Below are 27,711 nucleotides of genomic sequence, written 5' to 3'. Positions count from 1 at the left end.
GGTCTACTGCCTTCCCCTTGATTCGGTATTAAGAACAAACAAATAAAACAAAATCACAAAGCCCTTATAGTCATTGCTGGGAAGTGTGGCAGGGGTTAATGCCCGAGTTTGTTTTCTCATACTCTCTAAAGCTGACTCTCTTCTTCTCAAGTGTGCAACAATCTAAATTCCATCCCTCCTTGCCATCCCCCTCCCCAGAAGTATCCAAGATAGAAAACAAACATTATGTACAATAGAGTTCAGGAATAACTAGGAAATTCATAGTTCCGCAAAGTGAATAGACTGAATTGTAGTCATGGCCCTTGGTCTTATAACTCATGCTGGCTTCATCACCAGTCACACTTCAGAGGATCAAACTTCCAGACTTGACATATCTTTTTATCACCTTTCAATGTTAGTATCAGAGAAAAGTATATTTATGGCAACAGTTAAAAGCGCAAATTAACCAGAGGAGAAAAAGAAAACAGTGAGGATGAATGTTGCTAAACATGCATGGCCATTGCCAAGGACCCAGCCTGATTTGACTAGGAATCAGAGACTTTTTAGTAGATGAAAGAATGTCAATTTCTGATTTTCTGCCTCAGAATATCATCTGACCTCAGAGGTCAGAATGACTGACCTCCACTTCACGTTGTTGTAAAGCCACGTGCCTGAGCATGGCCCATTTAATGGCAAGCACTAACTGGTATTGGGGGAAAAAAGTGATCTTTGTAGATTTTATAATTTCCCTCCTCGTTTAGCAAAAATTTCTTTTGCCACTCTATTGTCTGTAAGGCCCTTGAGAATGGAGACTGACCTAATTTCTTTTTATTATTGTTGGTCTAGTACATTGTCTTATCATTGGCAGACACCATACAGAATTGAGGAATGGATGAACTGAATGAGAAGGTGGCAAACTAGACTGCTCTGGGGAGGCCCGGTGTGTTGTGTCTTTCTTGGATGTGTGTATATGTGTGTGATTTTGCCATAGGTATAATTTTTAGGCTGGATACATTAGCAATATTACGGTCTGTTTGCACAGTTCAGTATGATTTTGTGGTGTGGGGGCAAATTCTTGTGAGTCAATTCTTTAGCACAATTTTCATTTAAGTGAGAAGATATCCTCCTACCCCCAGGCGTAGGCAGAAGGATGGGCCTTAGTAGTGTTCTTAGAATATTTGTTTTTAGAGGAACAACATGATGATTCATATTTGATGGCATTATTAATAATTGTGTGTGTCAACAACTGAAATCTGAGCTCTTACAGTGCAGCTTGGATATACAAATATTATCAGTTGAAATTGACATTAATTACTTTTGTGCTACTTGGCATATGCTGGAACATTATTTCTACCACGATTCCACCAAGTCGCTTAGGCAATTATCTCTGGTGCATTCGCCATCATCACCACCATCATTATTGCTATTAGGTGTCTCCTGGTCTCTGCTTATATCAGCCAGGCTCTGTACACCACAGCCTTCTTCTCTCCCCATCTCCCTGCAGGAAGTCCCGTTCTCCCGCGTGTGGTGCAGTAACCGGCAGCCCCTGCACTGTGCCTTCTCTTTGGAGCGTTACACGCCCACCACCACCCAGCTGTCCTGCAAAATCTGCATCCGGCAGCTCAAAGGCCATGAACAGATCCTCCAAGTGCAGACATCAATCCTAGAGGTGAGTCTCTGGTCTACAGGTCACTTGACCCCGTTTCTAAAGGGCAACAAGAATAATATACCAAATCACAACAGCACAAAAGAGCTTCAAAATGCACTCATTCTTTTCATCCTCATTCATGATTGAACAAATCATTTTATTTGGCCTTTCCATTCTCTGGCAACTCTACATTTTGAAAACTGATTCTCACCGTCTCACTCTCACTGTCATTCATCAAGTCTTTGAATCCTCCTCACTGAGAAGGGAAAATAAACTTTTTCTCAGGCTGTAGGGAAACTCAACCTATCAGAACTTAGGCTCTGTGAAGGGACCTTTGGGATAGAAACTGATAGAGGGCTTTTTACACACAAAACCATAAACACTCTAATAGTCCACGGTAGACTTGGAATATTAGCTAAAATTCATTATTTGCTGACGGTACAATTGAAACACATGACATAAAGAGGCACAAGCTTACTACTGGCCAGTTTTCTGCTGGTTCTGACTGGTTTTCCAGAAGTCAATGGCCCCATATATGTTATTTCAGCTTAAGGGTCTTGGCTTCTTGTCTTACAATTTCTCAGACCCTCCAGGCTCAGGGTCCGCACATTTCCATTAAATATAGATTCATCAATATAATAATGAAAAATAGAGTAGATATTAATCTCATCCTACAAAGTAAGGAAATGGAAGCGCAAAGAGGGAAAGGAACTTGTCTGAGGTCATATCACTATTGAAGGGCAGAGTTGGAATGGGAGTCAAAGGAGAATTCATTTGAGAAATTTGCAAACTCATACCTGATCCTTGCCATGATTCTGACTGACTTCATGAATTTGAGCTTATAGACAATGGCATTCCCTTATGAATGGTTATTTGAGGGGCAAGAGTAGCTGAGAAGTAGAATCAGGGGAAGCAGGTGATGCTTCTGTTTAGCAACTCTAAAGTAACCCCTGGTTAGCTTAGAAAAGCACAAATATTTTATTATTCACCTATAGAATGAGTGAGTCTGTGTGTGTGTGTGTGTCTGTATACATACATATACACACATATACAGACACTCACATATATTTATGTATAAATATATAAATAATACATATTTATTCATTTTTGGCTTGGCAGAAGGTTTAACTCATTTTGTATACATACAACTCAGTATCAGCGTTTTTTTTTCTTTGAAAACTTATAGCCTTGTGGCATTATCACTTCCCTCCATCCCTATTTCAATTCATTGTTTATGCAACATGAGTATTTCTAATTTCCCAAGTAGTTTTCTCTGAAGAGCGGATGGCTTTCCAAAGGACTGTGCCTCAAAAATTGATAGCTGTCTTAACTGACATGTTGATACAGTATTTGCATTCATTATCACTAATTAGCATTATGTGCTAAAGTAGTTTTGATGGGGAAGGTATATCCAGAAACCTAGGATAAGATATTTTTAGAGTCTCCTTCTTAAATAGTCATGGCATATTTAACACAATACATTTCAAAGTAAAGTTAAAAATTGTAGGAAAGTTTTGAAATAAAAACGAAAGGAAAATCCAAGATTTTCCTTTTGGCATTCAGAAGCAAGCAGGAAAAGGCAGATCTTAAGATGTTTCTGATGCAGACTGCCCTAAATGTCTCTTAACAGGTCAACAAAAGAACTCCAGGTTTAAAGGTTTTTATTTTTTGAAGGCACTCAGATATTGAGGCTCAACTTCCGCTATTACAGGATATTTATGTAAAAGGAATGTGACAGGGCTGATACATCCTGGTGCCTTTGCTCTTGCTTAAATAAATTCTTGAAGTGCTTGAAAGGAAAATGAGCTAATAAACATAATCTTATCCTTTACTTTCCAATTCCTTTTCTAATGCTTTACAAAGTTTGCAATCACTTTGAAATGCCTCGAAGAAGATAACATCACAGTATGTCTTGATAAAAGGAGGCAAGTATGAGAATAATACTTAGATATTCAATGTTGGACTACAGTCATCCAATTTGTAGGCTGCTGCATTTTAGAAGCTTTATGAACCCTTTTGATCCTGTAAGGATCATTTTATTAATTGCTTCAAATGTTCCTGCTGGAATTTGACCCAGTACATCTCCATCTCTTTGGAATAAGATTTACTTCTTAGGTAAATCTAATTTGCTATAATTTTTCTATGTCAGAAGAAAATTAATAACTTTGGAAAGCCATATTTCAGGTACCGTGTCAAGTGCTTTCACATATAACCATCACAACTCTGTGGATTAGTATTGTAGTATAAGAATTTACATGACATAACCATCTCAAAGAGGTCCAACTTCTTGTCCAAAATTGTAGAGATAATCAAAGTTCCCAACTGAGATACCTGACTTCAAGATCAAAGTCTGGATTTCCGTACTACGCTACTTCAGGATCGTAGTCAATGAGGTCTAATTTATCAGTCCTAACTGTGGGTTTTGTCTGTAATAGAAGCCTTCTCTTTTGGGGCTTAAACACTAGTGACAAACATCACAGCACCAATAACTCTCTTTGAGTATGAAAATATATGAAAATCAGGAAGTTCTTTCCTTAAGACTGTGGAAGGCTGAGATGTAACTATGTGTGTAATGGTCTAGAATCATTCTGTAGATCTTCAAAAATAGAATAAACTTCCTACATATAGATCTGCCTGCCAAGAGATGTCTTGATTGAATAATCACTCTAGGTCCTTCCAACCTTAGGATTATCTCACTTCTGGCGAGAACATACATCTGGTGATAGAAGTGCTGGATAAAAACCATCCTCTTCTCCCTAAAAATGATCTAGTTTTTGTGGTGTATGCTTCAAGAAACTTTTGAAGCTTTCAACAGATGTCTTTGGAATATATTTTAATGCCCCTCCCCGCAAAAAATTTTTTGCATATTTGGGCACTTCCTACCTTACTTTAATAATTTGTCTTAGTGTCACTATTTCACAAATTTAACAATGGAACCATGAGACATAAAAGAGACTTTATATATATATGTAATTATGTATATAAAATAACATTGATTTTAAATATCTAAATCAATGCAGTGATTATTCTTGTCAAAAGCATTTGGTTCTTTATGTTTAATCTCACATCCATCATATTCCTCCATGCTCCTTATCTACCAAATAAATACAATCATTCATATCACTTTTGCACTTAAGAATTATTTCAGTGAACAAGATAATATATCTTTTCTGTTCTTTAGAGTGGTTAATTATTGTGTTAATCTTTAGGAGCAGGTTGGTTCTCCTTAAATTTAAGCCAAGTCAATTACCTCATGATTATCAGCAATTGATACTCTATAAATCATCAGTATCACCTATCTGAAAATTGTAGATGGAAGCAAAATAGTGTTGCTAATATTGAAGAGAAGGGAAGAATCCCCAAGTGATTTATTTCATCATTCCTTATTAATATTATTGAAGAATCTATTTTTTGGTAGAAACAACTTAAATGGGAATCTTGCATGTAACCATTTTACCTTCAAGCAATTTCTCTTATCTTTCTTCCAGAAGTGGTGAAAGTTAGAGATGATTTGTCTGCTACAAAATAGAATATCTGGAATTTCTCATTGATTTACAACTCCCAAGCTAACCATGTAGCAGCTGCTTATCTCAGATGTACAGAGCATGAAAATCTACTGTTCCTCTGAATATTTAAACAATCAGAGAATGTAGTATACCTAAGGATTCTTATTACTTGGCCCAGATGTCTTTTAGAATGCATCATAAATGTTACATAAAGTGTCATCCTTATGCATGGAAAATATTTAAATTTGGAAACTTTACGAGGGAAATGGGGACCCATTTATTAAAGTGTAGTAAATAGAAAAAATACTTATCTTTAGAATTAGTCTCATATAATATTTTATCACCTTCAAATTGTACCATTTTGTCCAATTTTTTCTGAAGACTTTATGTGTCAAGGTGGTCTTTCTTCTGCCAACAGCAAAGACAGAGTTTGGTGGATGTAGTGAATTCATAGATGCCATGAGGGCTTCCAAAACAAAGTTCTCTGTCTACTGCAGTTTTTCGGCAAGGATACTGTCAGTGTTTTCAGTTTTATTGGCAAGCCACCTTTTCATGTGTTAACATGCTTTGGTGCCATTTTTATAATAACTACCATGAAATTGCATAGAATTTCTTTTTTTCAGTTATCTCTGGTTTCTACCATCCTTTTTAAGGACATTACCCTTCCTTAAGTCAGGGAATACTTAAGGAAACCATTCCTACTCGATTTGCATTGTTAAAGGCTAGAAGAAATTTTACAAACCATGATAAAGAAAAAAGAAGTGATATATCTTGTAGCCTATTGTATTCAGTAAGAGACCTGAGTTGGTTTATTTTATAATCACCCTCTATATCAGAAAAAAATTCTCCACTCAGTCTGAAATAACCACTTATCTACTCAATTTCTATTCAATCAATAGCTACCCATCCTTCAAGGCCAACTCAATTGCCTCCTCCATGAAGCCCTCCTTACTCTTAATTCCTGAAGCACAATGCTAATATCACTAAGAGAGCATTTTTCTTACCCACATTGCTCAGTGGATTTTTTAGTATTTGTATTAAAGCAGGGTGATGTAGTGAAATGAGTCCTAGTGCAGGTATCAGGATATCAGAATTTTAATTTTAGCTATGTCGCAAACCACCTGAGTGACTATCAATTTTTATAATTTCTGTGGACTCTATAGAAAATTCCAAAAGACTGGTTAGGAAATTGAGGCTGAGAGAAGTCATGTAGCATCCAAGGTCACTAAGCTAGAAGTATAAACTCATACTCTGACTCTGAAAACGATGCCTTTTCTATTGCTCCATGCTACCCTCAAATACTTGAAGAATTTTGATGAGCATTGTTGAATAGTATTCCAGGGAATGGAACTAAAACCAGTAAGTAGAATCTGTTTAATGTGATAATATGTGCTTTGATTTTCCAAAAGGAAGATAAAATGTGCAGCATTTCTCAAATATATTTGACCATGGGGATGTTCTTTCTTGGATCATCTTCTGAGATACCCTTTTAGAAATGCTGGGTTAAGGCATTGTTTCCAAATGACAGCCCTCAAAATGTAACTGTGCTAAATGGTTATAGAAATACAAAACGCATTATCAGTCATTAATAAGATCTCTGCATGAACCAGTTTCCTCAAATAAGTTTTCGAGGTCATAATACTCATCAACTCTGAAGGTTGATAACTGTGTGAGCCTGAGCACCAAACAAAAAGGGCCACCATGGCTGTGGTGCCCTCAGTAGAAAGATATGTAATGATTTGAAAAATCAGGGCAGTGTCACAGGACAGTTCAGAAAAAGCGTGTGATGACTTGAAGGACCACACAAGCCGATGAGTGCCTAACACAAAGGACAGTTTCCTGGGGTTTAAACAGTCCTAGGTAGTCACCTAACCCAATCACAAATTATGTTTTAATTTCCCTTTATATTAGCTCTCTTTTTCTGTATAACAAATTTATCATAAATTTAACAGCTTAAAACAACTCCCATTTATGGTCTCACATTGTTTATAGATCAAAAGTCTAGGTTTGGTAGTCTCTCCAGGCTGAGATCAAGGTGGTGGCTGGGGATGGGTTCTCAGCAGGAAGGAGCTCAGAGTCTTTTTCTAAGCTTATTTAGGTTGTTGACAAAATTCTGTTTCTTACAGCTATAGGAATAAAGTCCCCATTTCCTTGCTGGCTCTTAGACAGCTGTCACTCTCAGCTCGTAAGGGGCACCCTCACGTCCTAGGCCTAGCTTATTTCCCATCTTCCCTCCCATAGGCAGTTTACAACATGGCTGCCTATTTTCTTCCAGGACAGCAGGAGAGATGCCTTCAGATAAGAGCTGCCTCTTCTCTCTTTTAAGGGCCACCCGATTAGGTCAGACCCACCCAGGAAAATCTTCCCTTGATCAATTCATAGTCGATTGTTTAGGAACCTTAATTACATCTGTAGAACCCCTTTTGTCTTGTATCAGAGCATAATCATAGGAGCGAGTAAATCGAATACTTTTCAGGCCTTGCAATTTGGTTAGTCCACATAAACTTCCCAGCCACCCCTCCAATCTGACCCATTTCTGTGTGATTTCATGATGGATATGATGACCTAATTGCTATGAAGTACTGAAATAACAGATCCTCACTGGACAACACTAAATCAGAAGCATGGTGGGCAGACAGCAGGCAGACGCCTTCCAGCCTCCACCACCGCACAGACTGGTCTAGCTCTCATCACTGACTCATGGCTGGCTCATATTTCATAAAAGCAATTTAATTCTGAAACAAGACCAAAATATTTACAATAGAATCACAGACAACTTTAGGATGGGGAGAAACATAAACTTGAAGATGATCAACATACAGTCAGTTCCCCTTTGTAGCTTTTCTGACAAGTGGCTTCCCAGGCAGCTTCTTCGATCAGCCCATTCATCTTTGATCAGCTCTATCAGAGGGTCATTCCTTACATTGAACTGAAATCTGCCATTTGGTAGCTTCTTCCTACTGATCCTACGTCTATATCCGAAGGAAAGAAAAAGTAAATCTGCTGTCACCTGGTATCTCTTTAGTTGTAGGAAGCTGATGATTATGACTCCTCTGAGTGGAAGAGACTGTTATAAATCTCCAGTACACGATTTACTAGGCTACTGAGAAGTCATTTACTATTTTAGAAGAGAGGGGAACTTGTCAATATATTTTATAGAGTCCATCACAACAGGCAAGCATTTTGTGCATGTGTGTTTTTGCATAGATTTTCTTAAGAAATAAAAGAGTTGATCAGTACTGCTTCCACTTGGATCTGATCCTGCTTTCCTTATTTTGTTTTAGAGTGAAAGAGAAACCATCACTTTCTTTGCACAAGAGGACAGTACTTTTCCTGCACAGACTGGCCCTAAAGCCTTCAAAATCCCCTACTCCATCAGACAGCGGATCTGTGCTACATTTGATACCCCCAATGCCAAAGGCAAGGACTGGCAGATGTTAGCACAGAAAAACAGCATCAACAGGTAATTGGGGCAACTTCTGAAAGAGAATTTTCCTCAATGAGCTGTGAAAAATGAAGTGAGTTTGGTGTATCCTTGTTATTTCCAGGCTCTAATACCTGCTTCCTTTGGCCATATTTTAAGTGAGGTTCAGCTAAGTAACTGGGACAAGGGCAAGAATATGACACTGTGAGTGGCATTTCCTGCCAACACACTTTGCCTTTGGGGACATTATGGAAAAGTCCTACCTTGGTCCTGGTCCTATCTCCACGATTGCTAGCTGGGCCACCAAATGGGGGGGGGGGGTTAAACTATATCATCTTGATGCTTGCGAGGGATCCCAACACAGTCTTGAGCCACAGATACAGAAATAAAGAAGTTTCTCATACCTCCTCCTTACCATCCAGTAACCGTAAGCATGACTGCACTCTTAATGGGGACATGCTCAGTCTCCAGAAGTGGGTGTCTCAATATACAAAAAGGAGTTTGAGGATGATTCTCGAGTCTGAAGGCAGAGGGCATTGAACAAGCAAAAGTTTGCATAGGTGCCGTGGATGAGTCTGCTGCTTAAGCTGGTACTGCTCATTACTGTGCTAACATTTTGGTTGAGTTGAGAGTGGAATAGAGAGATTCATAATGGACTTTATTCCATTAGATGAGAAGAACAAGAGCAGCAGTGCTAGGCAGGCAGGTTTTAGCTCCACTTGATGGATAACGAGTACAGGGAGAAGGCACTGACCAATAGTATCTCCTCTCTCCCTAACTCACTGGCATGCCTCAGAATGAATAGAAAAGAGAACAGTTTTGCCAGACCATCTTATTTTCCTTTTCTTGGGACTTTTGTTTTTTCTTTTGAGGCAAAGCCTTATTTTCTTATTGTTTGACTTGCTCTGTCATTTCTGTTCTTTATTTTCACAGCTATCCTACCTGACTCTTTCTTCTCTGAAATGGAGGGTAGAGGTCTGCCAAGAAAAAAATATAGTGCTGTTCCCTATTTCAAAAGGGGATCCAGAATCCAAGAACGAACGGTCCAACTAGAAAGCAGTCAGGCTCAGAGTGGAAAAGTGAGAGAGGAGACATTGCTGCAAGGAAAAATGGAATTTACAGAGACAGGCAGGCCCATACAGAATAGACATACTCTTGAAAAGATATATACTAAAAATGAAAGAATACAAAAATGAATGAGTGTACAGGATAAAAATAATTTGAATATTTCCCAGCAACTATGAAAAAGAATGTCTTGTTTATAACATATAAACAGCATGACTATGAGAAGTTCACTTTCTGATCAGTATCAGGACAAGAATGTAAAAGTAACCCAGAGAACAGAATCTAGTTTAAAAAGAACACTGGGCAGGGACTCAAAAGATCTGCAGGGCACTCCTGGTTCTACAACCAATACTAGTCTGCCTAAAGAATCACTTATCATCCCTATTTCTTTTCTGCAAATGTAATTCATAGAATTCGAAGTACGGTAACTTTCTAGTCCATTCTGGCTATAGCATTTTATGATGTTTTACTTCACCATTTATAAGAAAATAATTGCCACAAGCTCTTTATGCACCCATGGATGTTCTCAATAATTCGCTGAACGAACGTACACATCTTCCTGCCTTGTTTTATTTTATCTTCCATTTACAGTATATGTAAGAGAACTACAATGAGTGCCTCCAAAGTCATCAGTTTCTGACCTTACAAAGTAGGGAAGATGCATTTCAAACTGGGAGACTAAGGTTAACATCCTTTTGTCTCTGAGCTCTAATGAGCAGTAATGGCTACACAGGAGCACACTGCCTGCTCCAGTGTCCAGGTCATAAAACTTGGTGTGTCTGTTTGCTTGCTTTTGTTTTTCCCTAAGATCCCTTCTCCAGGAAAACCTAAATTTCCTTGATATAATGACCTACTTTATGGAAAGTTTCTAACATGGTGCCCAGAAAGTGTCAAGTTGCAATAAATGTTAGTTACTCCCTTTGAAAAGTTCACAATTAATAGCACATTAGAATAGCACGAATACATGTAATCTATTTCTATCTTTAGATCTAATGTAGTTAACATATTCAGTTGTAGTGAATGGCATTTCCCACTCTCCTCTTTATTCTGTAGCTTACGTCTTTAAAAGTGGTCTAATTATGGAGTAAGAATGATTTAAACTAGGGGTCAGCAAACCAGATAGTAAATTGTTTAGGCCATATGGTATCTGTTGCAACTACTCGGCAACTATTCAGCTCTGCTTCTGTAGTGTGAATCAGCCAGAGAAAAATGCATAAACAAATAGGCATAGCTGTGTTCCAATAAGCTTTATTTACTAAAACAGGCAATGACCCATATCTGGCCTGTAATAGTTTGCTACCCCTCATTTAAATGAGTCTGCCCTCACTTAGTCAAACTTCCACAGGATCTTATCGCTTCAGTCAGAGTAACACCTGGAGCTAAGGCTTCTCCATTCTGCTCTGCATCTAAGCTTCTTGGGAAAAGGGGCACAGGACAGTGTGGTTCCAGCAGAAATGGCCCCCAAGGCATTCACAGAAGTAGAACAAGAGAAAGACTACTGAAAACCACCTTGCACCATGTTAGCTCATTCTCATTTTCCAGAAATTGTTGAGTTCCTTTTATGTTTTCATTCCTGGACCAAAAATGTATCTTTTTCTACATGGGAAGAAACGTGTGACATAGATAAAGGGGGTTTTCAGACGTAATTTATCACAACTTCCTTTTGTGTAATCCCAAATCATTGGTCATGCCCTCTTATGGTTATAAATAATATAGAAGTAATTATCAATGTGTGTTAAAACACAAAAATCTGATATTGTCTATAGGCCAATGTTATTGGGTAAGAAAGCTGTTTTGTACTTGAGATTTCATCAACTCTGGGATCACACGAGAAGGATGATCCCAAATCACATAGGCAGTCCTTCTATTCAGAGAATTTATCTACTTTGATTTCGTGACAACACTTTTACCTGACTCTTCCCTTCCTTTTAAAAAGCTATAAAGCAACAGCCTTCAAATCATGAAGAAGGAGTTTGCAAAGGAAGTAGAGGGAAACGTTGGCTTTTATTTTCTTGCCAGAGAAAATATTCTCTTACCCTCCTTTTGGTAAATGCAAATGTCATCAACGATAATCTGCTTTTTTGCCAAACGAGTTTCTACTTAGGTCTGAATAGGAGAGAAAAGACATGGAATATAAAGTGAAAGGCTCAGCAATCCATGAGAGTGTAAGAAATGGCAGTGGTGTGTGCTATAAGGTGGCAACGCAGGTGGCCTTGCAACTTGCCTGGCATATGGATCATGCTAAATAAACTCCACAGCCTAGCAAAGTATGTCATAGATAAGTTGAATCATAGATTCTGTGAGCAAACTTTGACTATTACTCAGAGCCCATACTTCCTTTATTTCAAAGCTGAAATTGCACATTTATTCTATAAATTCAGGTGCAATAACTCTTCACTTCAGTGTTCTTGGCCACATGTGACTGGTAGGTGGGTAGGGCTCAGAAATAAAGAATTGATTACACAGGAGTAGCTGGTGGGGAACATTGCTGAGGACTAAACAATATTGGAAACTAACTATTTCAGCTAGAAGTATTCTCCCATCTCTACACTTCCATAGCTCTTTGTATTTTTATGATACTTTTTAAATTTTTTTAAAAATTACAGTTAAACATATCTACTTAGGGGAAATTCACTAAATGTTTTTAAGTGAATGACATGACCTTTTTCACTGGATAGCATACTTGACCTTAAAAACTTGCCTGCTAATAAATAGAACTGATATGAATAAGCATCAAAGGATTTTGAAAGTTGGCCTCAAAAGAAAACCAGTTACATGGCTAACATTGTGGAGACTTCCTGTCTTTTCTCTCAGGTCATAGATAGTACTGAATACCATTAGGTCTTTCTTTTTTTAGGCCTCATGATTTTCATATTCCCAAAACCCTTGTGAAAACATAGCCAGCTTGACCAAGTTACTATGGGAACAGATGCTGGATAAAGTGCATGAGATATGAGAGGCTGGATAGAGGGGGAGCAGCTGAAATGAAATGGAAGAAAGGATTCCAAAATAGGAAATAACAGATAAATTACATCTTATTAATATTTTTTATAATAGTATACTTATTTGAAAATTTTAAGCACTTCCAGATTTCTTACTGGTCAACTGGTCAAAATAGGTCAAATAAATGTATTTTAGATGTTAGTATTCATGGGTAATGAAGAAATCATGAACAAATGAAATTCTTCAAAACTCCTGGCAGATAAGCAGTACTATAATAACTTGTTTTTCCATCAAACCTTTTAACGGGACCTCTAATGAGAAGCAGAATCGTCTCACATTAAAGCCATATCCTTTCATTCCCTCTGTCCACACTCTTAATTGGATGCACAGGAACAATGAAATGGCCAGAGGGCAGTGGGAGAGGACAGACGAAGGTCACAAGGCAGCTTATTAATCTAGCTCTGAATAATTTTTGAGAATTCACTAGAAGTGGAACAGTCCCAGCGCCAATTTTCTTTTGGGTAAAGGAAGAAGGGAGGAAAAGGAGAGATGATGAGGAGGAAATGGATGGAGAATGCCTGCTTCAACTAAGGATGGTCATTCAGTGATCACTAAGACTGGATATTTTCATTCCTGTGTTTTGGCATTTACTATGATTACACCAAACTAAGCTTTCCTGGTTCTCCAAGCTAGAGGCTAGAAAATACGTTCTTAAGCTTTAAATGTAAAAATGGATGTGAGGCTCCCATTTCCAAAAAACAACCTTCATGACTCTTTCAAGGAGAATGAATACATAAGGGGATAGCTAGCATTACATAAGTCATTGGAGGCAAGCTATGATGGAGCTCAAATCTGATTTTCTGGTTGTGACTTATGCAGGGTCTGAAATTGAAAGAGCCTTTACAGTGAGGCCAGAGAGACCCAACACAGCAAAGTGATGGGTATTTGGGCTTCATTCCACCAAATTCAATGACTCATGAAACTACCCACTAATACGAAGTGAGAACAGACAGCCCTGGGACAAATTCAGCCATGAAGAAGCTGTATATGGTTTGTAAGTGTCAGGTGTCCAACCTAAAAGTGATATAGAAAAGTAGCTTTTATGTTCCTCCAGGAGAACCAAAGTCTTGCTCCCACTGTAAACCCCAGGGAGTGATGACACAGGGCATTGTGTTCCTTCTAAGCAAGGGGAGAATTTGTGCTGGCCTTTGATGGAATAAATTTTCCTCCTTTAAGCTAATATAATTTTCAGAAAAGATGGACATGCCACGTCCCTTTATAGTCTAAATGATCCCCATTCACAAGTGCTATCTCATGCAGTACTAGAAAAGCTGACGCTGTCAGGATGTCTGAATATGATGTTTTCGTAATTTGAGAAAATGAAATTATAGGAATGATTATACCTAATTTATTGGAGCACCCTTAAGTGATTAACTATTTCTCTTCAATTATTTTTGAGGTTTTATTCAAACACATATTGAGTATTTTGCAAAGGGAGGAGTCTAAATATTTCACCCTTCTCTCATTCAGGATTAGCACAGTGGTCTTTCCTCTTGGAACAAATGGTGGTCATTCTGTATCACCCTGAAAATGCTTGAAAATATCTCAAGGTTATTGAAGTAGAAAATTAATTTAAATGAAGCCTATTTTTCCATAATATACCCTAATTCAAAGAAAAGTAGAGATTTGATTTGGTAGTTTTTGATGCCTTTCATTTCCAAATATGAAAAATTGATAGGCTTATCCTGTCAGTAATGAAACTGGAGAATTGAGAACAGAGTCTGCAATTGGCTTTATTTTTATTTGGTAACTCATAGGTGGTCCTGAAAGCTCCAGGGTTTTCGATACATTTCCAAAGAAGAAAGAATCTTTGCTGTTTCCTTTCAAGGACAAGATAATGGAATTGGCAAAAGGCAGAACTATGAGGGGAATTTTATTACCAAATTAATTGGCTTAAAAGAATTAAGTCACCACTCTTAGCACAAGACAAAGTGGGACTCAGCATGTTTTCAGTTGCCTGTATTCTTTCCTTTTAGGTTCTCCATACCAGCTTTCTTTCATTTGAAGGCACAAGGGAGAAATAGACATTATGGTGCACATTTTGTGCGTATTCTTAAAAAATGGAACACTGACTTGCTTTCTCCTGATAGCTTCTTTGCTGTTTGTTGAGTACCCAGTGAGACTGAAGTTTGTAGATGAAGCCTTGATGAATGGGCCAAATGCGTATGGTGTGGCCAATTACTACCGTTCAGAATAAATATTTTGTTTTTGTTTTTGTCTTCTATTTGCATATGAAGAACCATATGGAGCGTTGGTTTTGGTCACATTAGAGGCTTTCATTCAATGAGACAATTAGGATGATAGCTGGGACATTAAGATTTTTTTTTCATTAGACTATGTTTCAATTTTCTACTTGGTACTATGTAGTAGGATTATGCACTATTCTTAAAATGGTATTTCCTAATTTATTATAGGTAGCTAAACTTAATTTTCCATTTTTGTACCACTCAGAAAGAAGATATTTTTAAATATACTTTTTAATGTCTAAAAAAAAAGTAGACTTAGATGTAAATTGCAACGGGTTGTAGAATATAAACAAACTTGCAGCCTTCATGTTATAGGTATAAGTACTCCCTTCTACTTGAAATTGTCATGTGAGATCCTAAATTCTGAATGAAATTATGGTACTTGGTATGAGGTATCATCAATGCTAAGGATATTACACTGCAGCTCAAATGTGGTCCCCTGCTATATTTTAGTGGGGAATTCATTCTCACAATTAGTCACAAGATGAGCATACAGCTTGCAAATAGGTATATTGGCCCCAGGCAATATGGTTCTGAATAACTAAAATAAAAGCTTTGTTATGTGGGATCCAGAATGGAAAGGAGACCCTTATAGACCAGAACAGTCTGATAGAACTAAGAACACTAAGTCAGGCAAAAATCCAGCTAGAAGTCAAATGTGCCCTCGGTAGCTCTTCAGTGCATTTCTCAGATCTGTGCCTTCCTCCATTACTATTTTCTAATCTCTGTTACCTGAGGACTTGGATGTTACTATTCCCTAAGACTCTTGCATTTGAATACTGCTTTCAGGTACTAAAGAAAGGGTGGTATCTACAAATTCTCATTGACTAGACACCTCGACATGTTTCCTTTTCATAAAATTAGCCCTGTGTTACAATAGTCTATAAAGACTTTATATGACAGAATGTTATCATGGTCCATCAATTCTCCCCTCCTGTTTGTCCCCAAAGAAGGAAACAGACGGCACAGTGGCTGTTTCTAAAAACCCTCAAACCTAACCGAATTTCCATTATTAGTTTAACACGGTCATTAGTTTGAAGATGTATTTTGAAAACTGAAGGGTCTATATAAAAATTCAGTTTGTGATCCATGTACAACATTATAAGTTGGCCTGTGTCTAGGTAGTAAAATCACTAAGATAAAGATTCATGTTCCTAGTTCTTCCCTGGTTTCCACATAAAGCATGGGATTTTATCTGGGGATCAGAAATGAGATAGAGAAGTCTCAGACAGATACAATTAATCGAGGTAATAAAACAAACCCTTAGGAACTCAGGTGAATAGAAAGCATGTAGGCTCAACTAATGAAATTAAACTTAATAAACCATTACTACTCAATGAACTCACATGGATAAATCTATTCCACTGTCTTAGCATGTGTTTTTTACCATTTATCTGTACTCTTTCAGTGAGGGTTCCAAAGGAAGAGATAAAGTCATTGAGTCTATAGGGCTTAGGACAAATAAATTGAACTGAAGACTTACAATGATTCGAAGTAAATTCCTAAAATGTACAGAGTAGATAATCTTACCTGCATTGCATATAGCATCTTTGTGACACCACAAAAAAATATATTATTTTTTGAAATTTCCTCAATCAGAATTTGAAAAGGCTATGACAAAAGGTTCCCCAAAGTTCAGTGCATAAAAAAGTAACAATTTGAAGCATCTGAGAGCAGACATTCATTTCTTTAAACATATTTCAAAGAGAAAGGAAAAAGAATAAGTTTTATTTAAAGGCATTCACCTGAATTTCAGGACTACTGTGTTTGCTAAATGTTCTCATTTATATATACACATCTCAAAGATATTCAGGACATTGCTTAAAACTATTGCTATGAATTCTACTTTCTAGTATTAGCAATGCTCCCTGAATTGTGTGTGCACCTGCTTGCTTGTGTCCAAATGCACCAGCATAATTATGAAGAGAAATGGATCCCATAGATTAGGATCAGAATAATTTCAAAAGCATGGTTTGAAGATAACCAAATGAATATATGGTATACTAATTTTCAAAAAATCATAATGCATCTGTACCCATGCAAGCAGTAAAGTAATTTAACTGTATTTGAGGAATAGCCTATTTCGTTAGGATTTAGGGTCTTTTATATATTAATTATTCTGATATAAATAGGTGAATATAGTTTAATAGGATGTCTGTTTATCACAAAGCTTATTGAATCATTTTTAATAAGGCTGATATGTTCCTATATGTATCTACTAAAATTAAGTGGAATTTGAGATTTGTGTGTGTTATGCTGAGCAAGCGTCCTTAAACAAATTCAGGGAATAAATCTGAAACATGCTTTGGGGAACACATTTCACTGCTCCAATATGTTCAGAGACCTGTGCCAAATGAGAATTATATTTCTGCCATTTTTGATCACTTAGTTTCCTTTAACCCTTGGTGCCTATTCTACAGATCAGGACTTTTCAGAACTAAGTGGCTGGCAGGAGTCATTCTCCACTCTGTTCCTCTTCCTCTAGGCAGATGTATTTATAACACCGTGGATTTATGATGTTTTAAAATATTGTGTTGGGAAAAAAGATTCATTACAACCCCCAAAACATATTCTGCATGCCTCTCCTAGAGTATTATTATTATGTTTTTATGGCCAGGTCTTCCTCTCATCTCTTGAAATGTCAAAGATCCCAAACAACTCTCAGAGGGTTTGAAGCAGAACATGTAGCTCTGGGATGTAGCATTGTTGACCCTCTAGGTTCTTATTTTCAAATGTAGTACAAAACAAAAAGTGTAGTTTAATCTTCTCTCAAATTGCTACTACCTCTGGAAATCTAGGTTGGGTTTTAAGACAGTGTTGGATGGGGATCAGCATTATGGCCTTCAGGCCAAATCTGGCCCACAACCTGCTGCTGTGTAGTCCAGGATCTAGAATGGGTTTTGCATTTTTTAAATGATCAGGAAAAAAAATCAAAGAAAGTAATATTGTGTGACATGTGAAAACTGTATGACATTCACATTTCAGTGTCTCTAAATAAAGTTTTATTGGAACACAGCCTTGCTCATTCACTTATGTACTCTCTATGGCTGATTTCACACTACTATGGCAGAATTTACTTGTGCTGTAGATACCATATGTGTTTCCTAAAGTAAAAAATATTTATTATCTGGCCCTTGCCAGAAATAGCTTATTAACCGTTGCTATAGAATAAAGTGTAACATTGGGGTGACACTTTAGGATTCTCGTCACATTCAGAGGACACTAACGAGTTCATGGTTGTTCAACAGCAGGTACAAAATATAAGCTCTCAGTAACATGATGAGAAATCTGTGCTGCTTTTATTCTCATGTTTTCTGGCATTATTATTTTTCTTTTTGAAATGGAGAGCATAAATTATCATTTACATGCCAGGAACAAATGTATGTTCATGGTCATTATTCTCATAAATTTCATGGAAAGAGATTGTCACACAGCCCCCACCCCCAGAGCCCACTCAGACCTACTCTCTGTTTGCCTCTTTCTCAGCTGTTTCTCTAGTTTGTATTCTGCCTGAGCACCAGTTGCGGTGTACCAATTTCCTTACCTGATACTACAACCTTCTCTACAAACAGCTCAACATGACCAGGAAGAAGTGGCAATATTCAAAACAAGTTCTTAAATAAGAGAAAGTAGGATCACTTCAACTACCCAAAAGAAGTTTCCTTGGCCATTTCTATTACTGTAGAAATGCATAACGATATTTGATTCTAGGGCTGATGTGGTGGGGGTGGAGAAAGTAGGAAAGAAAAGATGAAAGACAAAGATACTAGAGAGAACATTTTTAAGCTGGCCTTCTCCCTTTCTCGGTTAAAGATTCAGATGTAGTGGAAAATATGTCTAGTAACCTGATACTTATGCTATTTGGTAACCAACTAGCTTTAAACAGTCCCTTAAGACCTTTGAATAAAATTTACTCAAAATTATTCTGTGTGTGTGTGTGTGTGTGTGTGTGTGTTGCTTGTAAATGGTCAAGTGCCCTTAAAAGCTTGTCTTCTCTTCCAAGTGTTCTTTGCTATGAGTCTACTTTGTGATTATATGCCGAGTGTGTTGATGGAAAGTAATACCATCTTCAAAATAGGCAATTCTTGGTTAACTCTGGAAACTCTTTTTAACTCATCAGAATTTTGCCAGAGGTGACATTTCTATCCTTGCTGTAAAACCTACCCATGAAAAACTGTGACCTTTAATCCTTAGTGTTGCCTTAGTCTTCATCATACAAAAGTTATTAGGTAAAAGGCTACCATTTATTTTCACTGACGATCCCATATAGTCTGAAAAAAAAGCTCATGGCAATCAATTACTCAGTTGATGGATAGTGAATAAACACCTGTCATAGTATTATGATAAGTGCTGTTACAGAATTAGAAAATTATTAGCTATGCTCCTTCCCCTTGTCTGTAATCCAACTGGGAAGACCAAGTTCACTCACATGAAATATATAAGCATTTTACTCACATGAAAATTTAAGTACAAGCATTGAAAGAATTCAGAGAAGAAATAAATCATATTGAGCAAACAGGAGATGAGAATTGAACCAGGCATTGTAGGAGCATAGGATCTTGATAAACAAACTATAAAGAGAGAAAGTGGGCACTCCTAGTGAACAGAATAGATTGAATGAAAGCACAAAGCAAAGTGTGACCTGAGTCAGCACTAATGGCTGAAAGGACAAAAGAATACTAAGTAAAAATATATACATATCACCTCAGGTAGGTTGAGGCTAGACGAAGGAAGTCGTTGAAAACAAGTTGAGTAGATATCTGATAATTGAAGAAAGAATGAAGGGCATATTAGAGTTCGGAGGCATAACAAGCTGTAAGATTTTTGCTGCGATTCAGGCCATAAAATGATAGAGCATAAATTAAATGTAAGTAGTATGAATGGAGAAATGTGAAGCTAATGAATATGTCAAAAAGAAATAAACAACATAAAGGGAAGAGTCAAAAATAAATGCCCTAGTGTGACAGATTGAAAAGATAGTTGTTAATTACCGAGATATTTGTTATAGTTAGAATGGGGCCATTTGGATCCTGAAGATTATAAACATTTCTGATGTGTTAAGTCTGAGGATGTGGAGAGACATTTAATTGGAGCAATTCCAAGGTCATTTAGAGATCTGTAACTAGCTCACATTAACCTCTAAGACTGGAGGTGCAGATTTACACATTGTCCACTTAGATTTGGTAACTAATCCATTTAGTACATGAGCCCACTGAGCAGGGAAAAAAGAAGAAATCAAAGATATAACCTTGACAGTTTACCAAGGGAGAGATTAAAAAGGGGTCAGCTATCTTGAAAAAATAGGAATGAGTTACATCATCACATAAGCTAATGAAAGAGCTTTTCAAAGGATGTAGTCAAAGGAGAAACACACACACACAACTCAAGGAAGATGAGGATTCAAAAAAAATTGGAGGGTAAGAAGGTCATTAGTAACATTCCAGAGTACAATTTCAGTTGAGTGTTGGTATATAAACTAGAGTGCCCCAGACCTGCCTCAAAGGAGCTTTGCACTCCTATTATAATAATATCCATAATTCATTTTTAATTCTCATATAAGTGATTTTTATGTGTTCCTTTATTTCTATTTTCATTTTTGTTTTAATATTCTTTTTTGTTTATTTAACTGTCTGTCTAGGAATTTATCTTATTTTGCTACACAAAGTAGCCCATCTGCTGTCATTTTGAACCTGTGGGAAGCTCGTCATCAACACGATGGTGACCTTGACTCCCTGGCCTGTGCCCTTGAAGAGATTGGGAGGACACACACGAAACTCTCGAACATTACAGAATCTCAGCTCGATGAAGCCGACTTTAACTACAGCAGGCAAAATGGACTCTAGTCCACTTCCTCTCAAGAGACAGAGTGATGGCCAGCTTCGGGACATTTGCTTTAAGTGGAAGAAACAGGCAGCTTTCTGCCCCATGGCATTTTGGAAATTCAGCCTTCATTCACAATCAGTGAGAATCCCTGGTTGAAAAACTGAATTTTATATAGGTAAAATATGTTAATAGGGAAAAGTATAAGCTCTCTTAAATAGAAGGCTGTCTCCTCTGAATCCATACTGGGGTTAACACTTGATGAACTTCTCAGATTTGGGATGGCAAGGATAAAAGTGAAGACATATCTAAATAGAAGTTACTGTGGGAAAAGATGAGCTACAATAAAGCGGGGAAAGCAGAAAATGAAAAGTGCATGTTTGAAAACAGGTTTTTAATGATGTGCCCAAAAGGGCAAGCTGATTCTGGTACCAGATTGTCAAGAGTTTTCTACCAACTGGCATCTGTGATGTCGGCAATCATTGTAAAACTGGCTTTCAGAAGTAAGTGAAACAGGGTTGTCAACCCATTTGTATGACTTCAACGTCAAGGAGGTCATTTAGAATTTAGAATCTGAGTACATCACACCAGCACCAACCAATTCCTTATCTATCCTAGGCACTTAATGGAAACAAGATCAAGAGATATAGACCACAAACTAGTTATTGCAGTGTACCCCACCTTCATTTTCTTCTAGGACAAATCTACCCCATTCTTTCTTCACCTTCCTTACCCATTATGGTAGAGGAGAAGTTTCAAGCAACATAATTAGACTTTTCAATATGGAAATGTATTTCTTCCAACTCAACAAAGCAGGCCATCTCTATTTTCAGCTAAGCCGCTCAAATTGCAGAGTACTGTTCGCACACAGCTTATTACATGGATTTTGAGACGAGAGAGATCAAATTAGGTCCAAGGAAACATATGAACTGCAGATGCCACAGGCCTCATATAAGCTCTACTTCTTGTATGCAAGCGTTGATCCACTTCCCCAACATTGTCGTTATAAGAGGATGAGAAGGTTTTACTGTACTTTTCAATCTAGATTCAAGAAATTTCCTAGTCTTTTGGTAATGTGTTATCACCAAATCTCTCCAGAGAGCTATAGGTCACCCTCCTTTTGCCTCTTGGGAAATTAGCAAATAGTCTTTGCTCTAAATAATATCTGAGTAAATAGACCTCTACCACAATGTCCTAGAAACCATATGCATTGTTCAGGGAGCCATCAAGTTCTGACAACTCAACCTTACCAAGTATGCTTTCTCTATAGCACCATTAGCATACTGCTTTATATTTTAAATAAGAGGCATTAATATTGTAGAGAATTGAAATCCAGACAATTCATGTCCCCCATCTTAACACTTTGTCTTTTATCCTATGTAATCATTTTGACAAGATGTCCTGGTAAACTAAAGATGAAAAGATCTGCTCCTGCTTATCTTCTGGCGGATGCTTTAATCAACTGTCCACAATTAGGACAACCAAAGTCAAGGACCTAGATTAATCACAAGGCTGATCAGCTACTTAGAGGTTGGCCACACTGAGATAAAATAAAACTAGTCAGGAAATGGGGGAGATGGAGAGTACTTGGCATCGGGGATATGATCAGTTTTTTTTAACAACGTTTTTGTAGGTCCCATGTTTAAAAAAATGTTGTGAATTAAGCAAAAAAAGACCTAAAGGTAGGATGAATGTATGATACATGGGTAAGGCATTGAAGAATCCTTGAATGAGTTGGTTATTTTCTCTAACTAAAGTGTGGTATATATGGTCCCCTGTATGCAACAGAAGGCTTTGCTACATGACATTCAAAAGCATCTTGCTTTTCTCAGGAACCAAAGGCATGTTATATAGAACAAACAACTCCTCTTAGAACTGTCAAGCATATTTTCAGAATACTATATCTAGATCATGAAAACATCCTTTTGCTAGTGTGCTCAACTTGTTTATTCCTTCTAGGGAACAATAGAGAGAAAGCATGAAAGTGTAAATCATTTCACATTCCTGATATGATTCTTGAAAGAGAAAGAAGTGGAAGTAGATGGTCAATCACCCAAAATAAACTTGAGATTAACTGGCACGGCTGGGATGAAGAAATAATCTGCATTAATTGTTAAATAATAACTAGTAGAAAACACATTATAGAGATTTTGTTAGTAAAATTCTCTTGCAGGATTTTTTGTTTTAAACCATCCTACCCTTTTTTCCTCTTCCCTTCTAATTGGCCTTATAATTGTTTCATCTATTCTGTGACTCCACACAGATCTTTTTTAGATTTTTGATATATTTTTTATATTTTAAAACAGATGAAAAATTGTAATGTTTTCCCTAGAATCTATCTAGGCTGTTTTTAAGATAAGAGGTTATTATCGATCCCTGAATGTCTGGAATTTCCTCCATGGATTTTTTTTTTTTTTTTTTTTTTTTTGGTTTGGGTTTTATAAATACATTTGATCATCACATTCAGTTTTTGTAGGAATGCAAAGGAAGCAAATTAACATGATTCACCTCTGATTTCAGCCCAAGGCTCAAGTCCATCTTTCAGTCCCTTTTGCTCCTCTTTACAGTTCTCTATTATTTAATTCTGCTAGGATCCTTCATAGTATTTCTACAAAAATGTATGAAATGATGTGGCCATTGCATGTTAGAATTGTGCAGTATTTTACAATAGATTTCCAAAAAGAACCCATGTTTGTGAGATTTATAGACCGGTGGGTTGGTGGGGGTGTGTGTATATGGTGCAAGGGGAACAGGAAATTGCAGATCAGATAGACTTATATGACACTTAAACCTGTGGTTACTCACTGTGACCTAAACCCTTGTTCTATTTTAATATTTGCCTGCACAATACAAATGTCCCTCTTGAAAGAGATTTACTCGTCAGTCCAAGTACTTATTTTAGAAGTCTTATTGACCTAAAGCAAAATGAACCAAGAAATTAAAAATGGCCTTACTACTTGGTAGGTTACTTAAAATTTTTACAAAACATCCCACTTAATGCCAAGTCGTTAAGTCCTCAAAGCCATTTAAGTCTAATAGTCATGCTTTAAACATGACTTAAAATCATGCCACCAAAATGGCGCACTTCACAGCTTCATCAGACTGCAGCATCATAAAAATAATCTACAGTTTTTATAACATTGCTTGCACAATCTTACCACTTTATATTAAAATCCTTTAAGCCAAAAGGAAGCTCACTCTATGGATTTAAATGCAAACTTCATTTACCGGTACAGAAAGTCTCATAAAACTCAAATATACTCCCACAAAAATTTTATTGGCCTTTTTGTAAGAGATGAATAGGAATTGATACGGTTCTCTTTAAAGAAGAGAACATTTCTCTTTTTTTATTTTTATTATTTTTATCTCCAACTGCAAGAATTATGCTTTGCCATATTCCCTATAGTTTTCTTTCAGTTAAGGAAAGGGATATTAAGTCAAATGACTAAATATTATTTTTGGATTAAAAGTTTTGGATTTATTACAACTATCTCAACATCAGGATTGATACGCTAAGATGGAATATTAAAATGGTATAAATGATTTTAGAGAGTATTCTACACTTGCCAAACTTCTGGCAAATTTACCTGTGAATTTCAAAATGTCAGAAATTCTTTTGATGTGCTTTTGTCTTTCCTTTTCACCATTTTTCTCTTCAATTTCTTAGTCCCTCTGTAAAGGTGTTGAATAATATGTGAAAGCTACCAAATGTGTTGAAGATAAAGTTCTCTCAGAGGTCTTTGTTCCAGATATGTGAAGGTCACAGGAACCAGGACGGAGCTGAGAAATGTGCTTCTCTGGCCCACTCTGTGGCCCATTTTCATTAATTTTCCTCATGAAACATTACAAAGTTCTGAATCCCTAGTAACTCCCATTGACTGGACCAGAGGTGACATCCACAGCAAGTGGGAGAGCAAAATGTTGTCCTACAGATAGTGACAAAATTTTATTAGCCTTTTGATGTTAGTTGCCATAATGCTGTATTTGAAATTGATGCTTTAGCCAAAAGCTGAATGACCACCGTTTCCGCAGTTTCCACTGTTTTGTCTGCATAGAATTTTTCTGAACTACAAACAAAAATGTATTTTGTCAAATGTCACAAAGTGAGAAATGTTACTAATCTTAGATGTGTTGCATATTTTGTGTTTTTACTTTCCAAACTCTTTCAAAAGCTGCAGTTATAAAGCTGTTTGGCTGTATTGACAGCATGTGGTGTTTTTTGCAAAAGCAATTCTAGGAGAGCCAGTGTCTCCCACGGACTTCTCACATCCCTACTCCAGGGTCGTCCACAAAAATCAAAATGGTAATTTGTATGTTATATTTTTTTCAAAAGATAAAAGGGGATGGAAATCAGACCTGGCTGTTAGTCACTAGTGTGTAGTACTGTGATCTGAAGTAGGAAATTTAACTCACATAGAATAATTGTGGTTTTTGAAGCAGCTACTTTGCTTTTTCCTTTTGCTATGAAGATCATGGATTTGGAATGTCCTCATGAGGTGGGCCTAAGACAGTAACGTTCAACTTCATGTCTTAGAACCCACCCTCCATCTGAACCCAAAGATTAAAAAAGGCAGTAAGCTTCGTGTTTAGGCCTAAGCTTAAAAATGTGCTCCCCGACCACTAATATTGAGTTTGGCAAGGGGTACATCTTTTTCCCCAAAAAGTTATAGCCTTAAATTATAAAATATATCACTAAAGTTGATAATGTAATTCTTTGCATGAATGGAAACGTATGTTTAATATTTTTACAAAAGGCATGGTTACAATGAAAATGTCCTTTTGCCTCAAATTTTGCTAAACCCAAAAAAGTATTTCACTATTTCAAGCATTATTTACATACAAATTCCAAAACTGGACAAATTGTACAATTCCCTTAAAATTTGATATGGTAGATTTAACAGTGGTTCTGTTGAATCATGTAAAGGAAAGATGATATTTGAGGGAGTTTGTAAGCAGAATATCATGTTTTAACCCCATTACTGAAACACACACATTATAATCAGAAATAGATCTAATAATTCTAATGTCCCTCCATTAGTGAACTCTGGTGATGCTAAAGGGAGATCACCCCTTACCAGGAGGCTCTGATCTAAGAGTCATCAGAGGGTAACTAAAAAATTTCAATCAAAAACATTCTCTAAGGCTTGTCCTAGATTATGTCGGTTGCTCCCATTCAAAACCTCTCTTTGAGAAAGTGGGAAAAAACTCAGTCTTTGAAAATTTTCTGGTCAGGAAAACAATGTTTTCTTTTTCTAAATTGAAATAAAGACTGACTAAAATTTCCCATTCTTCATAATTGTTTCTAATTGGTACATGCAATCCTATACGTGTCGACCTAGTAACATTGCAAATATAAGCAATTAGAGGGAAGCTGGCATATTCTTCTAACCCAAACTCAAAAAATATGAGTAATTGTTCACTTCTATTTCTGTATGGAAGAATTTCAAAACATTTCATTTTGTTCTGTTTATTTGGGGACGGTGCATGAGTGAGGGAGAGGGGGTGGTTCTTTCAAGTGATTCATATCTCAAATTCATACCACCCTCAACTTTTGTTTGATGTATTCAAAGCCGACAACAAACAACACAAAAACTGAACACTTAATTTGACATGAGGCTGAAGGAGTGAGCAAGCCAGAGGAGAGAGTTTGAATAAAGCATGGCCTTGGCTTCATACCACACTTTTTGTGCCTTGTATTATCAATGTAAATTCTGAATGTTGTACAGTAAATACTTGGATGGACTTCTTAGAAAAGGCTGCACTGGCTTCTTTTTCAGCACATGTACATATCTATAAATATATATACATATATATTTGGTAATGCCAAACAGCTGTGTTATATTGTATTGAACAAAATGGACGGTTTGGATGTTTTATGTAGAGTTTGCAAAAAAACTGGATGGTTACAGACTTTTCAAGATAAATGTACAGACGTAAATTACTGCATATCAGTTATTTATGAATAAAGAGTCTTTTATTGACATTTTAGGATACTTCATGAGTGGCACTCTGAAATCCCAAAGAGGGACCCCTCTACACATCTGCCATATCCTATCAGGAGCTGGAATGCCCTTCATATCAAAGACAATTTCTAAATACTTGTTAACATATTGGACCTAATTTCTCCTTCTGGTCTTAAGGAGAAACTATGGCTACAGAAGCAAAGATAAGAATATCTTCTAACATCCCAACACACACATACACACACATAACTTTCTTGGGATATAGTTTTATATACTCTGAGATAATCTTAGCCACCACAACTGAGATAACCGTTCACCTAATTCCTCAAAATGCTTGGGTTATTTTTACAGACTGTATAGAAAATGTTCTGCCTCTCCATGGGGAAATGTTAAGAAAATAAGTACAACGTTTCACATTTCAAGTACATCATGACAGGTTGAATCCGTTTTAAATGGTTTTAAATGCTGAAAGCTCCCAAGAATTTAATCATAACTACCTAGAGCTGGCCAGAGCCAGTTTAAACAGTATGATGTTCTCAGACAGTTTAAACTACTTGGTTATAAATTAAAAGAAGATTAAAAATTGCTTTAAACCAATATTTTCCAAAATGTTTTTTTAAACAAAATACCATTCCCATAGAGAGATAACACATGCTTTTGTGGTTTTTTTTGTTTGTTTGTTTGTTTGGTTTGTTGTTTTTCAAATTAAGTTTGGAAAGCTATGGAATAAAATGAATAGATTTCTGGAACCTTTTATATGTATGATAGATCTAATACATATGATGGGTCTCTAAGAGGGGAGTATATACAACATTCCCAAAATTTTTGACCATGTAATTTTCTTTTTGGATCATCTTACAGAACTAGTAAGAGTGGTGTGAATATGCACAAAGTGGCAGTGAATGGTTCCAACTGTTCTTTCTGACCACATTAAGTTAGGCAGAAATTTAAAGCTGATTAAAATATATTTTAAAGTTACTAGTAGAATGAGAATTGGTTCTAATTAACTAAACTAGGTAAATCGGTATGATTCGGCAGAACCAAACAGAAAATTCAG

At 36.7% G+C, this 27,711-nt stretch overlaps 1 protein-coding gene across 5 annotated transcripts in view; it reads left to right on the top strand.

Moving 5' to 3' along the window:
• UNC5D (unc-5 netrin receptor D) overlaps nucleotides 1–27,122 on the top strand; it is a 512,115-nt gene extending 484,993 nt beyond the window's left edge. For all 5 annotated transcript variants that reach the window (XM_033105078.1, XM_033105080.1, XM_033105081.1 and 2 more), the window contains 3 exons: nucleotides 1,484–1,648; nucleotides 8,418–8,596; nucleotides 20,510–27,122. In XM_033105078.1, coding sequence (XP_032960969.1) covers nucleotides 1,484–1,648; nucleotides 8,418–8,596; nucleotides 20,510–20,714 — 549 coding nt within the window. In that variant the 3' untranslated portion in view covers nucleotides 20,715–27,122. The remainder of the gene's footprint in view (nucleotides 1–1,483; nucleotides 1,649–8,417; nucleotides 8,597–20,509) is intronic.
• The last annotated feature ends 589 nt before the right edge of the window (nucleotides 27,123–27,711 follow it).

Source organism: Rhinolophus ferrumequinum, chromosome 4 (assembly GCF_004115265.2).
Source record: "Rhinolophus ferrumequinum isolate MPI-CBG mRhiFer1 chromosome 4, mRhiFer1_v1.p, whole genome shotgun sequence".
NCBI classification, from domain to species: Eukaryota; Metazoa; Chordata; class Mammalia; order Chiroptera; family Rhinolophidae; genus Rhinolophus; species Rhinolophus ferrumequinum.
The sequence above is the reverse complement of the archived record's forward strand: the minus strand, read 5'-3'. Positions and strand labels throughout refer to the sequence as shown.